The 17,053-nt window shown below is 44.8% G+C and overlaps 1 protein-coding gene across 1 annotated transcript in view; it reads left to right on the top strand.

Annotated features, from left to right (window-relative positions):
* Nucleotides 1-17,053, top strand: part of CFAP74 (cilia and flagella associated protein 74) — a 106,244-nt gene that overhangs the window by 61,591 nt on the left and 27,600 nt on the right. Inside the window, exons 20-24 of the mRNA XM_065937148.1 lie at nt 9,575-9,739; nt 11,048-11,210; nt 12,351-12,421; nt 12,905-13,027; nt 16,917-17,038. Of these exons, the coding sequence (XP_065793220.1) occupies nt 9,575-9,739; nt 11,048-11,210; nt 12,351-12,421; nt 12,905-13,027; nt 16,917-17,038 (644 nt within the window). The remainder of the gene's footprint in view (nt 1-9,574; nt 9,740-11,047; nt 11,211-12,350; nt 12,422-12,904; nt 13,028-16,916; nt 17,039-17,053) is intronic.

The following is a 17,053-nucleotide window of genomic DNA, read 5'->3' on the forward strand; positions in this document are numbered from 1 at the left end:
AACGCTCACTCCCTACTCTCCCCCAGCCCCTGGCACCCTCCATTCTCCTGTGTGTCTCTGCGAACTTAATGACTTTAAGTACCTTACGTAAGTGGGATCACAGGGCATGTCTCCTCTGGTGAACAGCTTCTTTCACTGAGTGCAGCGCCCTCCAGGTCCGTCCATGCTGCAACCCGTGTCAGAATGTCCTTTTGAGGCTAAATACTGTGGAGGGCTCTGCTTTTGGTGTTTTGCTGTTTGTTTTCATGCCCTGTAGGTTCTTTTGTCCCTCATCTCCTGCAGTGCTGTCATCTTTATGTTTAACTGACCTTTATGTTATGAAATGCTCAAATTCCTTTTTTATCCCCTTCTGTGTATCTTCTTTGTGGTGGGATTACATTTAGCATCCTAAAGTCACAACTATCCTATCTGGGTTTGTATCAGTCTGACATTGACAGCTCACAAAAACTCGACTCCTTTACAGCTTTGTCCCACTCAAGATCAGTTGTTGATGTCACAAAATAGCTTGTATTACTTGCATGTCCAGTAACATAAATAGAAATTTGTAGATACATCAGTTTCTTAGTTCTACAGAAAGCAAAATGTGGAGTTATAAACCAAAGTTACAATAACATGAGCTTTTAGGCTAAAAAATGCTTTTTAAAAGACTATGTTAGCATCTTAGATTGTGTAGGAAACTAAAATTGCTGTTACAAACCATCATGACTTTGACACCAGCACTGCGTGTCTTCCTTTCCAGAGCCCGGGGTTACTGCCTGGGGTCCTTTCCTCTCGCCTGCGCGACGGGCTGAGGCATTTCCTGCAGGCAGAACTCCTGCAGCTCTTGTCCATCTGGGACTGTCTTTTGAAGGACAGGTTTTTTTGATGATTTTATTTATTTAATTATCTTTGCCTATGCTGGATCTTCATTGCTGTGCAGGCTTTTTCCTCTAGTTGCAGTAAATGGGGGCTACTGTTCGTTGTGGTGCTCAGGCTTCTTCTCGTGGTGGTTTCTCTTGTTGTGGAGCATGGGCTCTAGAAGTGCACGCTTCAGTAGTCGTGGCAAGTGAGCTCAGTAGTTGCAGCTCTAAAGCACTGGCTCAGTAGTTGGTACATGGGCTTAGTTCCTCCGTGGCATGTGGGATCTTCCCGGGCCAGGCATTGAACCCTTGTCCCCTGCAGTGACAGGCGATTCTTTACAACTGAGCCACCAGGGAAGCCCTTGAAGGACAGTTTTGAAAGTTTAGGGTTCTCGACTGACATTTTTCTTCCTGGAACAGATCAGCTCCTGGCCGTCTCTCCTCCAAGATGTTTTTTAAGAAATCTGCCATGATCTTACTGAGGCTCCCTTGTGTGTGACAGATCATTTCTCTCCTCCTACTTTCAAGGTTCTCACTTTTTCTCTGGCCTTTAACAGTCTGATTACAAGGTGTCTCAGCACAAGTCTCTTTGAATCCATCCTCCCCGGAGGTTATTGAACTTCTTGGGTGTTTGTAATCATGTCTTTCATTGAAGGTGGGGAACTTTTGACCATTTAAAAAAATTTTTTTAATTGAAGGATAATTGCTTTTCAGAATTTTGTGGTTTTCTGTCATACATCTACAAGAATCAGCCATAGGTACAGCCATAGTACATAGGACATAGGTACACCCATGTCCTCTCCTTCCCAAACCTCCCTCCCATCCCCTCCCATCTGGCCCCATCCCACCCTTCAGCCTGTCACAGAGCCCCTGTTTCAGTTCCCTGAGTCACATAGCAAATTCCCATTGGCTATCTATTTTACATATGGTACTGTAAATTTCCATGTTACTCTCTCCATACATCTCACCTTCTCCCTCCTCCCCTCCCCTCATGTCCATACTCTGTTCTCTATGTCTGTTTCTCCATTGCTGTCTTGAAAATAAATTCATCAATACCATCTTTATAGATTCCATATGTCTGTGTCAGTATATGATATTTATATTTCTCTTTCTGACTCACTTCAGTCTGTATAATAGGCTCTAGGTTTGTCCACCTCATTAGAACTGACTCAGATGCATTCCTTTTTATGGCTGAATAGCATTACATTGTATATATGGAATACCACAGCTGCTTTATCCATTCATCTGTTGATGAACATCTAGGTTGCTTCCATGTTCTAGCTATTGTAAATAGTGCTTCAGTGAACATTGGTATACATGTGTCTTTTCCAATTTTGGTTTCCTCTAGGTATATGCCTGAATGGTCTAGTGGTCTTGGGTGTTTGCTATGACCAGTTCATTCTCTTGGCAAAACTCTATTAGCCTTTGTCCTGCTTCACTGTGTACTACAAGGCCAAATTTGCCTGTCACTCCAGGTGTTTCTTGACTTCCTACTTTTGCATTCCAGTCCCCTGTAATGAAAAGGACATCTTTTTTGGGTGCTAGTTCTAAAAGGTCTTGTAGGTCTTCATAGAACTGTTCAACTTCAGCTTCTTCAGCATTACTGGTTGGGGCATAGGCTTGGATTATTGTGATATTGAATGGTTTGCCTTGGAAACAAACAGAGATCATTCTGTCATTTTTGAGATTGCATCCAAGTACTGCATTTCGGACTCTTTTGTTGACCATGATGGCTACTCCATTTCTTCTAAGGGATTCGTGCTCACAGTGTACAGGAGAGAGGGATCAAGACCATTCCCATGGAAAAGAAATGCAAAAAGGCAAAATGACTGTCTGAGGAGGCCTTACAAATAACTGTGAAAAGAAGAGAAGCGAAAAGCAAAGGAGAAAAGGAAAGATATTCCCATTTGAATGCAGAGTTCCAAAGAATAGCCAGGAGAGATAAGAAAGCCTTCCTCAGCCATCAATGCAAAGAAATAGAGGAAAACAACAGAATAGGAAAGACTAGAGATCTCGTCAAGAAAATTAGAGATACCAAGGGAACATTTCATGCAAAGATGGTCTCAATAAAGGACAGAAATGGTAGGGACCTAACAGAAGCAGAAGATATTAAGAAGAGGTGGCAAGAATACACAGAAGAACTGTACAAAAAAGATCTTCATGACCCAGATAATCACAATGGTGTGATCACTCACCTAGAGTCAGACATCCTGGAATGTGAAGTCAAGTGGGCCTTTGAAAGCATCACTACGAACAAAGCTAGTGGAGGTGATGGAATTCCAGTTGAGCTATTTCAAATGCTGAAAGATGATGCTGTGAAAGTGCTTCACTCAATATGCCAGCAAATTTGGAAAACTCAGCAGTGACCACAGGACTGGAAAAGGGCAGTTTTCATTTCAATCCCAAAGAAAGGTAATCCCAAAGAATGCTCAAAACTACCGCACAATTGCACTCATCTCACACGCTAGTAAAGTAATGCTCAAAATTTTCCAAGCCAGGCTTCAGCAATACGTGAACCATGAACCTCCAGATGTTCAAGCTGGTTTTAGGAAAGGCAGAGGAACCAGAGATCAAATTGCCAACATCCGCTGGATCATCGAAAAAGCAAGAGTGTTCCAGAAAAACATCTATTTCTGCTTTATTGACTATGCCAAAGCCTTTGACTGTGTGAATCACAATAAACTGTGGAAAATTCTGAAAGAGATGGGAATACCAGACCACCTGACCTGCCTTTTAAGAAACCTGTATGCAGGTCAGGAAGCAACAGTTAGAACTGGACATGGAACAACAGACTGGTTCCAAATAGGAAAAGGCTATATATTGTCACCCTGCTTGTTTAACTTATATGCAGTGTACATCATAAGAAACGCTGGGCTGGATGAAGCACAAGCTAGAATCAAGATTGCTGGGAGAAATATCAATAACCTCAAATATGCAGATGACACCACCCTTATGGCAGAAAGTGAAGAGGAACTAAAAAGCCTCTTCATGAAATTGAAAGATGAGAGTGAAAAAGTTGGCTTAAAGCTTAACATTCAGAAAACTAAGATCATGGCATCTGGTCCCATTACCTCATGGGAAATAGATGGGGAGACAGTGGAAACACTGTCAGACTTTTTTTGGGGGGGCTCCAAAATCACTGCAGATGGTGACTGCAGCCATGAAATTAAAAGGCGCTTACTTCTTGGAAGGAAAGTTATGACCAACCTAGATAGCATATTAAAAAGCAGAGACATCACTTTGCCAACAAAGGTCCGTCTAGTCAAGGCTATGGTATTTCCAGTGGTCATGTATGGATGTGAGAGTTGGACTGTGAAGAAAGCTGAGCACCGAAAAATTTATGGTTTTGAACTGTGGTGTTGGAGAAGACTCTTGAGAGTCCCTTGGACTGCAAGGAGATCCAACCAGTCCATCCTCAAGGAGATAAGTCCTGGGTGTTCATTGGAAGGACTGATGCTGAAGCTGCAACTCCAATACTTTGGCCACCTCATGCGAAGTGTTGACTCATTGGAAAAGACCCTGATGCTGGGAGGGATTGGGGGCAGGAGGAGAAGGGGACGACAGAGGATGAGATGGCTGGATGGCATCACCAGCTCGATGGGCATGGGTTTGGGTGGACTCCATGAGTTCGTGATGGACAAGGAGGCCTGGCGTGCTGTGATTCATGGAATCACAACAAGTCGGACACGACTGAGCGACTGAACTGAACTAAACTGAACTGGGTATATGTCTAGGAGTGGGATTGCTGGGTCATATGGTGGTTTTATTCCTAGTTTTTTAAGGCGCCGCCATACCATCTTCCATAGTGGCTGTATCAATTTACATTCCTACTAACAGTGCAAGAGGATTCGATTTTCTCCACACCCTCTCCAGCATTTATTGTTTGCAGACTTTTTGATGATGACCATTCTCACCAGTGTGAGGTGATATCTCATTGTAGTTTTGATTTGCATTTCTCTCATAATGAGCGATGTTAAGCATCTTTTCATGTGTTTGTTAGCCATCTGTATGTCTTCTTTGAAGAAATGTCTGTTTAGGTCTTTTTCCCACTTTTTGATTAGATTGTTTGTTTTTCTGGTATTGAGTTGTATGAGTTGCTTGTATATTTTGGAAACTAATCCTTTATCAGTTGTTGCATTTGCTATTACCTTCTCCCATTCTGAGGGTTGTCTTTTCACCTTGCTTTTAGTTTCCTTTGCTGTGCAAAACCTTTTAAGTTTAATCAGGTCCCACTCGTTTACTTTTGTTTTTATTTCCATTAATCTAGGAGGTGGGTCGTAGAGGATCTTGCTTTGATTTGTGTCAGCAAGTGTTCTGCCTGTGTTTTCCTCTAAGAGTTTTTTTTTTTTTTTGGTGTAATAAAGTTTTATTAAAATATAAAGGAGATAGAGAAAGCTTCTGACATAGGCATCAGAAGGGGGCAAAAGCATACCCCCCCCCCTAAGAGTTTTAAAGTTTCTAGTCTTACATTTAGGTCTTTAATTCATTTTGAGTTTATCTTTGTGTATGGTGTTAGGAAGTGTCCTAATTTCATTCTTTCACATGTAGCTGTCTGTCCAGTTTTCCCAGCACCATTTATTGAAGAGGCTGTCTTTGCCCCATAGTATATTCTTGCTTCCTTTATCAAAAAATAAGGCACCCATAGGTGCATCGGTTTATTTCTGAGCTTTCTATCTTGTTCCATTGGTCTATATTTCTGTTTTTGTGCTAGTACCATACTGTCTTGATGACTGTAGCTTGGTAGTATAATCTGAAGTCAGGAGGGTTGATTCCTCCAGCTCCATTCTTCTTTCTCAAGACTGCTTTGGCTATTCAGGATCTTTTGTGTTTCCATTTGAATTGTGAAAATTTTTGTTCTAGTTCTGTGAAAAATACCATTGGTAATTTGATAGGGATCACATTGAATCTGTAGATTGCATTTGGTAGTATAGCCATTTTCACAATAGTGATTCTTCCTGCCCAGGAACATGAACATCTCTCCATCTGTTTATATCATCTTTGATTTCTTTCATCAGTGTCTTATACTTTTCTGTATATAGTTCTTTTGTCTCCTAGGTAGGTTTATTCCTAGAAATTTTATTCTTTTTGTTGCAGCGGTGAATGGAATTGATTCCTTAAGTTCTGTTTCTGATTTTTCATTGTTAGTGTATAGGAATACAAGTGATTTCTGTGTATTGACCTTTGTATTCTGCAACTTTGCTGATTTCACTAGTAATTTTCTGATAGTTTCTTTTGGGTTTTCTATGTATAGTATCATGTCATCTGCAAACAATGAGAGTTTTACTTCTTCATTTCTGATCTGGATTCTTTTTATTTCTTTTTCTTCTCTAATTGTCGTAGCTAGAACTTCCAAAACTATGTTGAATAATAGTGGTGAGAGTGGACACCCTTGTCTTGTTCCTGATCTTGGAGGGAATGCTTTTAGTTTTTCACCACTGGAAATAATGTTTGCTTTGGGATTATCATATATGGCCTTTACTATGTTGACATTCTTTTTTTGCCCATTTTTTGAAGCATTTTTTTTTTTACCATAAATGGGTGCTGAATTTTGTCAAAGGTTTTTTCTGCATCTATTGAGATGATCATATGGTTTATATCTTTCAGTTTGTTAATATGGTGTATCACATTGATTGATTTGCATATATTGAAGAATCATTGCATCCCTGGAATAAACCTGACTTGATCATGGTGTTTGAGCTTTTTAACATGTTGTTGAATTATGTTTGCTAAAATTTTGTTGGGGATTTTTGTATCTATATTCATCAGTAATATTTGCCTGTAATTTTCTTTTTTTGTGTTGTCTTTGCCTGGTTTTGGTATCAGGGTGCTGGGGGCCTCATAGAATGAGTTTGGAAATGTTCCTTCCTCTGAAGTTTTTTGGAAGCGTTTCAGAAAAATAGGCATTAGCTCCTCTTTAAATGTTTTACAGATCTCCCCTGTGAAGTCATCTGGTCCTGTGCTTTTGTTTTTGGGGAGATTTTTAATCACTGTTTGGATTTCAGTGTTTAATTGGGTTGTTCATAATTTTTATTTCTTCCTGGTTCAGTCTTGGGAGGTTGAACTTTTCTAAGGATCTGTCCATTTCCTTTAGGTTGTCCATTTTGTTAACATATCATTGCTCGTAATATTCTTTTATGATCCTTTGTATTCTGTATTATCTGTTTTAACCTCTCCTTTTTCATTTCTAATTTTGTTGATTTGACTTTTCTCCTTTTTTCTTGATGCGTCTGGCTAGTGATTTGTCAATTTTGTTTATCTTCTCAAAGAACCAGATCTTAGTTTTATTTTTTGCTTTTAATCTTTGCTAGTATTCCCTTCATTTCTTTTTCATTTATTTCTGCTCAGAAATTTATGATTTATTTCCTTCTGCTGACATTGGGGGTTTTTTGTTCTTCTTTTTCCAGGTGCTTTAGATGTAAAGTTAGGTTGTCTATTTGATGCTTTTCTTGTTTCTTGAGGTAGGATTGTGTTGCTATAAACTTCCCTCTTAGAGCTGTTTTTGCTGAGTCCCATAGGTTTTGGGTCCTTGTGTTTTCATTGTATTCTATTTCTAGGAATCTTGATTTCCCTTCTTATTTCTTCAGTGACCTCTTTGTTATTTAGTAATGTATTGGTCAATCTCCATGAGTTTGTTTTTTGCAGTTTTTTTCCCTATAGTCGATATCTAATCTTACAACATTGTGATCAGAGAAAATACTTGTACAATTTCAGTTTTCTTAAATTTACTGAGGCTTGATTTGTGGCCCAACATGTGGTCTATCCCGGTTCCGTGTGCACTTGAGGGCGTATTCTTCTGCATTTGGATGGAAAGTCCTGAGTATATCACTTAGGTCCATTTGGACTAATGTTTTGTTTAAGGTTTGTGTTTCCTTATTGACTCTCTGTTTTGATGATCTGTCCTTTGGTGTAAGTAGGATATTAAAGTCCCCTACTATTATTGTGTTACTGTCGATTGCCCCTCTTTTTCGGCCATTGTTTTTTTTTAAATATGCCCCCAGCCCTTTTCTCTCCTCCTCCTGGGACCCTGCAATGCACATTCTGATCATCAGGTCAGGGCCTTGTCAGGAAATGTTTTATTACAGAATCAGTCTTCTTTTTAGTTATAGGTCTATTCAAATTGTCTTATCTCTTTGTGGTTTAGTGTTGGAAGGTTTTGTGTTTCTATGAATTTGTATATTTCATTTGGATTATCCAGTTTGTTGGTACAAGGGTAGTACTTTCTTGAAATGAAAGTGAAAGTCACTCAGTCATGTCCGACTCTTTGTGACCCCATAGACTATACAGTCCATGGAATTCTCCAGGCCAGAATACTGGAGTGAGGAGCCTTTCCCTTCTCCAGGGGATTTTCCTAACCCAGGGATCAAACCCAGGTCTCCCACACTGCAGGTGGATTCTTTGCCAGCTGAGCCATAAGGGAAGCCCATGTACTTTCTTAGAATTCTTTTTACTTCTGCAGAATCAGTATTAATGTCCCCATTTTCATTTCTGATTTTACTACCTTCAGTGTTTTATTTTCTTAGTCCATCTAGGCAAAAGTTTGTCAATCTTGTTGATCTTTTTGAGTAACCAATTTTTGGTTTCATTAATTTTCTCTATTATTTTTCTATTCTCTACTTTATCTCTGCTCTGATCCTTATTTTATTTTGTCTGCTAGTTTTGGAGTTTAGCTTGTTCTTTTCCTAATTTCTTGAGTTGTAAACATATATTGTTTATTTTAGATCTGTCTTATTTATTAATGTAAGTTTTTATAGCTATAAATTTCCCCTTCAGTGCCCCTTCCACTGCATCCATGAGTTTTGGTGTATTGTGTTTTTGTTTTCATTCATCTCTATTTATTTTATAATTCCTCTTGTGATTTCATCTTTGATTTTTTGCTTAATTTCCATAATTTTGTGAATTTTCTTGTTTTCTTTATGTTTTTTATTTTTAACTTTATCCTGTTGTGGTCAGAGAAGATACTTTGTATGATGTCTCTCTTTTAAAGTCTGTTGAGTCTTTTGTGGCCTAACTTATGGTCAATCCTAGAAAATGTCTTGTGTGCACCTGACAAAAATATATGTATTGTTGTTGGGTGAAGTATTCTGTACACATCTGTTAGATCCCATGGTTTATTGTGCTACTTAAGTTCTGTATTTCCTTACTTATCTTCTGTCTGGTTGTTCTGTTCATTATGAGAAGAGTAATGTAGAGCTATATATTTCTCCTTCAATTTCCTCAGTTCTTGCTTCATGTATTTTTGATAGTCTGCCAGATGCATAACTGATTATAATTGTTATATCTTCTTGCTATGGTGAATCTTTTATTAATATACAACCATTGATCTTTTTATTGTTTCCATAGTTTAGCCTTTTCCAGAATGCTGTATAGTTGGAATCATGCAGTTTGAAAACTTTTCAGACAGACTTCTTTCACTTATGTAGCTATACACATCTAAGTTTTCTCCATGTTTTTTAATGGCTTGATAGCTCATTTCTTTTTAGCTGGCTTGATTTTTTTAAAATTGGACTCAGGTGCTCCCCAATGTCATGATCAATACACAAGTTTATGATTTCTGACATGTGAATTGTGTTCATGAGTGGTGCAGAGACCTTGCCTCTCCCGCATGGAGCCAGATGCAGACCTTATTCATGAGTGTGAGGACAGGGTCAGAGCTCCGTGTCCCCTCGGCTGTGGGGTGACAGGTGGGAGAGGAGACCTGCTGTGGTCACCCTATCTCACTCAAGGTCTTCTGGCAGCTGTCCCTCGACAAGGAGCTCATCGACTTTGGCAGCTACACAGTGGGTGAGACTGCAATTCGGACCATCACGCTGACCAACACTGGGGGCTTGGGCACCAAATTCAGATTTCTTCTGGCATCAGAGTCCTGTGAGATGGATACCTCCCAGTCGGCCGTAAAATTAGTGAGTGTGCTGCTGCTCCTGGTCAATGCTGTGGCTGCTCAGCCAAGGGCAGCACGTGGTATCTCCTGCCCAAGATACAGTCCCATGAGTGTGAAGTGGGCCATGAGTCAAAGGAGCCTGTTGATGTGAGTAGGATGAGGAGGGGTGGCAGGACAGCCTCCAGTCCATCTGGAAGTGCTCAAACTCTGGGGGGAGCACACCTCGGCAGCAGGACACTGTCCCCCGTCATGTGCGTTGGCAAGGCAGTGGCCAAGCATTCTCAGGGTGGGGGCCTCCCAGACCCCTCAGGCTGAAAAGCTCAGCAAACCCTGCCCTGCACCCATACCTCTCTCAAAAGTATGAGGGAGGCCCTGGTCCTCTCACGGGAAGGCTGTGCACATGCTGCCAAAGAAACAGAAACAGGAGAGACCCCATCCATGGAGACAACTTCCAAAATAGCCAGTGGACAGGGAAGGGGGTGGTGGTCATTTGGGGGTGAGCACAGAGAGAGAAGGTTTGCCTCAAAATATATGTCTAAGTTAGTTGAAACTTTCCTATAAAAAGCACTTAATCTGTTTTCTCTGCTGCATTAAGGGGTTTCAGCAAAGGTCCTAGAAGGGTCTCCCCTGGAGAGGGAGAAGGCAGAAGTCCCCTGAACAGCAACATGGGCCAGCTGCTGCAACAGAGGTTGGGACTGGGGTGTGAACCCAGAGCATGGGATAATGAGGGAAGAGGGGGCACAGGAGCCAGGCTTATGGAGGGAGGACAAGTGCCCAGGCCCTCAGGCTCTCCACAGGCACTGGCTCTCTGTCTCAGTGAGTGTCTGAGCAGCTGGACAGCAGCTCCACCAGGGCAACACCCTGCATGTCCCCCATGGACCCTGAGTCACACGCAGCAGGCACTCAGCCAGTCTGTTCCTGAGCCCAGGTGAGAGGCCTGTGGGTCAGTGCCCTCTGGGAAAGAAGCAGAAATGAAGTTAGTCTGCAGGGGTCTGGGCCAAAGTCAGGAGAGCTCTGGGCTGGAGCTTGAGGGGGCCCAAGCTCACAGTGGAGAGCAGCAGGTGTCCCGAAGGAATTCAGCCTCATGCCTGTGTGCAGAGTCTCTTGGAGGGGGCTGAGGAGGAAACCACCTGCGTTAGAGGAGGCCCTGAGCCCCAGGCAAACTCAGCACAGGTTAATGGAGAGCTGCCAAGGGGGTCATGCAGGATCCTGTGGTCCCCAGCCCAGATCATGACCAGGCTCTCAACGTGGCACCTCAGGGATGGCGGATCTGGACAGCTAATGGGAAAGGCAAATGGACTGCACTAAAAGTATCATGTTCTCTTTTCAGAGTAGTATCTTCATGTATGAAGACAAAAGTTTTTATGATAAAATCACCACCAGTTTTTCTGAGCATCAGACGGAGGGCAATGAGTCATCCCCTACAGATGTACCAAGCCAGAAGGAGTCTGGAAAGCTGGACGTGAAGGAGCAAGAGGAGGGGCACCCCATTGGTGAGCTGGGCCCATGGCCTGCACTCACCATGAAGCCCTGGGCTCCTTGGCACGGGGCCCTGAGTCCTAGCCGTGTGATGGGCAGAGAGGCAGCACTCAGCATGCAGCCCTGGGCCCCTCAGCACATCGGCCCAGAGTCCCAGCCGTGTGACAGGCAGAGGGGCTGCAGGTTGGGTCAGAGGGCCCCAGAGGACAGATTCCAGGAGCCACTTATAGCACATCCACACAGACAAAGTCAAACAACTGTGAAAACAGGCTGGATGGGGTACTGTGTTACCTTTCCAGGACTTGGCAGCCCCCCTCCCCCTACCATCCCAGCCTGGCCCCCCATCCTCCCCCCCACCCCAACATGACTGAGCCTTCACCCAACTTTCTACCATTTTCTCCTCTTGATACAAACTTCTCGAGTCCACTTTCAGCTCCTCCTGCCTTGAAGCAAAGCCTCAGGTGGTCCACTTCTCAGCCTCCCCACTCTTCTCTGCCGTCCTCTCTCAGACATGCTGCTCTTAGGCCATTTTGAACAACTCAGGACCTTCTCCCACCCAATCCTCCCACTCCAGAAGCCACAGTGCCCACTGTCTGAGCCAACCCAAGAAACCCCAGGCCTGGGATCACACATGGCATTGAAGTTGGGGGTCCCTGAGTTCCCAAGGCCCCCATGCAGGAGATGGCCATGGGAGCTGTGAGAGTGGAAACACATCCTTGTGAACCTGGGGCCACAGTGACAGCCTCTTGTGCCAAAAAGCCAGGCTGTCTACCTGCACTGACCCTACTGCCCTGTGACCCCTGTCCTGTCACAGAAAGGTCAGGACATCCTGCCCAGGCCTGGGGCACAACCCCACTCCACTCTGGTCCTCCTATGCCACCACGTGGCCCTTCTTTGCAGAGCTGGGTCAGGGGGAAGGGTAGAGGCCCTGCCTAGGTGAGGGTGCCCCCTGTGAGGGCCCTCGCCAGCCCTGGGGACAGGTGGGTGGGGGCAGCACGTGATATTGTCAGGATGAGCCATCTGTTCAGGAGGGCTGAGGTGGCCTCCACAAACTCCAGGGCAGCACCTGGTCTGGGAGAGGGAGGGGCCCTGGTGCCACAGCTCTCCTGGCCTGGCTAGCCTCACCTGTGAACTCCCTTCTCTTCCAGAATCAGAGGGCGTGACCTTGACCACCACCATGACTATACCTCCCAATGAGGAACAGATGGAGTTCTCGCTGGGAGAGGTCAGCAAGGCCTGCCTTCCTCCAACCCTGGGGTGGCCTGTCCATCTGACCAGAGCTGGATGAGACTAGTCTGGTCACCGGACTTGCAGCCTCTGGGCGATTAGCTATCTCAGCCCATATCTGGCCACCCCATCCCTGACTGGGCTAAGTCAGACCCAGAGCCAAAGAAGCATACCTGGGTGCCCCTGTTTAGTTGAGCACAGAGGAGACTTCCACATGGGGCCTCACTGGCCAGAGCGGCAGGGGTGGGGTGGGGTCCACGTATGTGTGTGTGTGTGTCCGTGTGTGTGTGTCCACATGTGCACTGTGTGTGCGTTCCTGTGTGTTCACGTGTGTGTGCAAGGACCAGGTCATCAGGAGAGCAAGTGCACACGAGGCTGCTGCCACCTCCCAACCACACAGGGACTGGCCACGGTGAGGCCATGGGAGGTACCTTGACCAGAATGTGAAGGCTGATCAGCCTGCCGTCTCTCTTCCCTGCAGATAACAGAGGGGGTCATAGGCCCCTTCAGCTCCATCAAGGTGCCCGTCATCTTCACCCCGATTGTCCCGGGAACGGTCTATAACAGTTTCAAGGTCGTGTTTAAGAATCAGCAGTGTCCAACTGTGAGTACCATGCTGCTCCCCAGGCATGGGTTCCTGCCCTCCACCTTCCATCCACCCAACCACGTGGGGTCTGTATTATAGAAAAACAAAAAAGAACTTTTTGGCCAACCCAATATTTTGGATATTAATCTCTTATCAGTCATATCATTTGCAAACATTTTCTCCTATTCAGTAGGCTGTCTTTTCAATTTTGTCAATGGTTTCCTCTGCTGTGCAAAAGTTTTTATGTTTCATTAAGTCCCATTTGTTTGTTTTTGCTTTTGTTTCTTTGCCTTTGGACACAAATCCAAAAAAATATTGCTGCAATTTATGGCAAAGAGTGTCCTGCCTGTGTTTCCTTCTAGGAGTTTAATGGTTTCTGGTCTTATATTTAGGAATTTAATCCATTTTGAGTTTATTTTTGTATGTGGTGTTAGAGAATGTTCTAATTTCACTCTTTTACTTGTAGCTGTCCAGTTTTCCCAGCACCATTTATTAAAGGGACTGTCTTTTCTACATTGTATGTTCTTTTCCCCTTTGTCATAAATTAAGTAACCACAGGTACATGGGTTTATTTCTGGGCGCTCTATCCTGTTCCATTGATCTGTGTGCCTGTTTTTTGCACCAGCGCCATGCAGTTTTAATGACTGTAGCTTTGCAGTATAGTCCCTGCTGCTCAGACACCTCTAACAACAGCTGCTCCCACAATAATGATGGAGCCACCCTGTTCTCCTCTGCTTCCCCTTAGCCTCATTTCCCTGTGTCCCCTCCCATAGTCAGCCTTTTTTAATAACTCTATGTCTTCTAAGGAGCCAGGTTTTGTCTGTGGATCCAACTAATGCTGTCTGTCTTTATGGGGAGACTCCAGTGTGTTCACAGCATAATACTGACACAGTTAATCTCCAAAATATACAAGCAGCTCATGAAGCTCAATACCAGAAAAATGAACAACCCAATGAAAAAGTGGGCAAAAGAGCTAAAGGGACATTTCTCAAAAAATTGAAAACATTACCTCTAAAATCAGGAACATGAGTGCCCACTCTTACCACTGTTACTACAACTGACAAAGAATTAATCTCCAAAATATTGACACACTTTGTTTTACTTCTTCCATTAGTTGTATTGACTATTCATTTTATGATATTATTTCCTCACTTTCAATTTTCTTGTTTTGGTTGGTTTAATCAAGTTACTACTTATTCCTTTTCTTCCTGTTATTTGGAAATTCGACTTTCCATTCCATGAACAGTCCCCTCCACTTTCAGCCCCCAAATCCCACATGACTTTCTACTTCTTAAATGGAAGAGGAAAACCCTCCAGGACAGACAGTGCCCAGCAGGACACTCGGCCAGCACTTCCTTATGACTGAAATACAATGTGACATTGTGTCCCTCTTACTGACCTTCTTTCTTGGCCTTCAGTGTCTCAGTTTCACTTAAGTTTCACTGGAATTATTAGAATCTCCTCTGAACCTGCTGCCGCTGCTTTAGAAGTTCTGACCTGACACCATGGTCCACGTTCCGGGGCAGGTGGTCCTTTCGAGCTGTGACCACTTGATGCACTGTCCTCTGCTCACTGCTTCAGGAGTGTCTGCTCTGCCATGTTTCCTATTCAGTGGCCAGAGATTTGAGACAAGACACTCATTTGTTTGTAACAGAAACCCCAAGGAATGGGCCATGCCCTACAGTACCCCATAGTGTTCCACAATACTCACACTGCCCACTGTCAGCAGTACCAATTGGAGTCCCTTAGAGCCTCAGAGGACCCTACAGGACCCCCACGGAGCCCCCTGGTACCCTACAGGACCCCACAGAGACCCTGCTCTGTGACAGGAAGGAACACGGGCCAGTGCTGGGTAACCAACCACTCAAGAGAGGGCAGCCTGGCCGGGGCTGTGACTTTGAATCAAGGATGCGCCAGCCCATGGGGGCCCCGCTGAGTGAGGAGGGCAGTGAACATCTTGACTGCTCCCCACCCACTGACTTCTCCCAACCAGAATCGGGATCACACATGCAGCCACTGTGCAGCTGTCGGCCTCCTTGGGTGAGCAAGAGTCTGGACCCCCCGTCCTGCCTGCCTGTTTTCCTGAGACCAGGCCCCTTATGACAGGGCTGGAATCTGCCAGCCTGCAGCCCCTTACCATCCAGGGGTCTGGGGGCCCTGCTGCCGTCTCCCCATAAGGACAGCCCCCATTCCATGTCCAAGCCTCTCCCACCCTGATGGCTCTGCCATAGATGGGGGCTTCCCTGCCCCTCTTCATGGACATCTGAACTCCGAGGCCTGGGTCTTTTTTCGCCCTCATTTGTCACATGTCATCCCCGAGTCCATCTGCTCACCTGGAGCTGATTCAGGCGCTGGCAAGATCGGCCTCTCTGTGACCTGCCTGGCCCTGCAGCCAGGATGCTGCTCAGGGCCTCCGAGCCTCTCAGCCACACCCTCACTGCCCCAGCACACCCTCACTGCCTCTAACAGAAGAGGTCGCCTTTGTCCTCAAACCCTCTCCTGACTGCCCCAGCAGGTCCATCTCCCTGGACCTGCTTTCTATTTATTCTGTCCAGTCTGTCTCTGGCCCTGGAAATGGGCTGTGTGTTTTGGCGACCCAGTGGCCTTGGATCTGGTGCAGCTGTGTTCTGAGGTCACAGTCCTGCAGGTGGTAGGAAGGAAGGCCCCCCACCCAGTCTTGTGGGTTGGTGGTCCCTGGTGCCACCCTGGGGGTGCTGCTGTGCACACACTCACCTGGCAGGATACCCACAAAGCCCAGCTCTGAGACCAGGCCTTGGGGTCTGACTGCAGGGAGAAGCACCTCTGTGTCTGGGCCCTTGAGAAACCTGGCCTTCCGTCTGTGTTGACCGTGTGACACACGATTCTGTAGCAAAAAGGCTTTTCTAAACTGCTAAAAATGTGGATATTTAGGAAGCTGCATGACATGTTCTTGTGAAAACCCATTGTACCAGTCTACCTTCTCATGTTTAAAAATTTTGAAAATAAACAGGATTATTTAAATTATATGATGTGGGGACCTCCCTGGTGGTCCAGTGGTTAAGAATCCACCTTCCAATTCAGGGAATGTGGGGTTTGATCCTTTATCGGGAAACTAAAATCTCACATGCCTCGTGACCAAAAAAAAAAGAAAAACAAAACGTAAAACAGAAGCAATATTGTAACAAATACTACAAAGACTTTTTAAAAAAATTATATGATGTGAAGGACTTCCCTGGTTAGGATGCTCAGTGGTTAGGTTCAGTGGTTAGGATGCTGAGCTCTCACTGCCAATGTTCAGTTCCTGGTCAGGGAACTAAGATCCCATATGCCACAAGCCACGACCAAAAAATAAATAGAGCTCTGCCCATTAAAAAAAAAATTATCTAATGTGAAAACTGCCATAGATCTCAAAAACATGCCCAGTGTAATTTTTTTGATATTTATTTGGCTGCAGCAGGTCTTAACTGTGGCATGTGAGATCTAGTTCTCTGACCAGGGATCCAACCCAGATCCCCCACATTGGGAGAGCATAGTCTTGCCACTGGACCACCAGGGAAGTCCCAATGGACAGTTTAATTATTAGCCTTCCGATACTTGTAAGAGCTGGGGCTTCCCAAGTAGCGCTAGTGGTAAAGAACCCACCTGCCAATGCAGGAGATGCAAAAGACAGGTTCTATCCCTGGGTTCAGAAGATCCCCTGGGGAAGGGCATGGCAAACCACTCCAGTATTCTTGCCTGGAGAAGATCCCATAGACAAAGGAGCCTGGCGAGCTACAGTCCTTGGGGTCACACAGAGTCGTACACGACTGGGCACGCAGTACTTGTAAGAATTACAGACCATGCTGCTGAGTTCTGTGTTAGCGCTCACAAGCACCGCCTGCTCTGCTGATGAACATGCATGTTGTTGGATTTTCGTGTTCAAATTCAGTTATATTTCAAAGTCGTCGGTGTGGCTATCGACGTGCCTGTCTGGGTGCCGAAGCCCAACGTGGACCTGAAGATCTGCATGTACGACCGGCTGTACCAGGACTCGATCCTCGTCCACACGCGGTGAGCCCCGGTGGG

Source organism: Muntiacus reevesi, chromosome 5 (genome assembly GCF_963930625.1).
Source record: "Muntiacus reevesi chromosome 5, mMunRee1.1, whole genome shotgun sequence".
NCBI classification, from domain to species: Eukaryota; Metazoa; Chordata; class Mammalia; order Artiodactyla; family Cervidae; genus Muntiacus; species Muntiacus reevesi.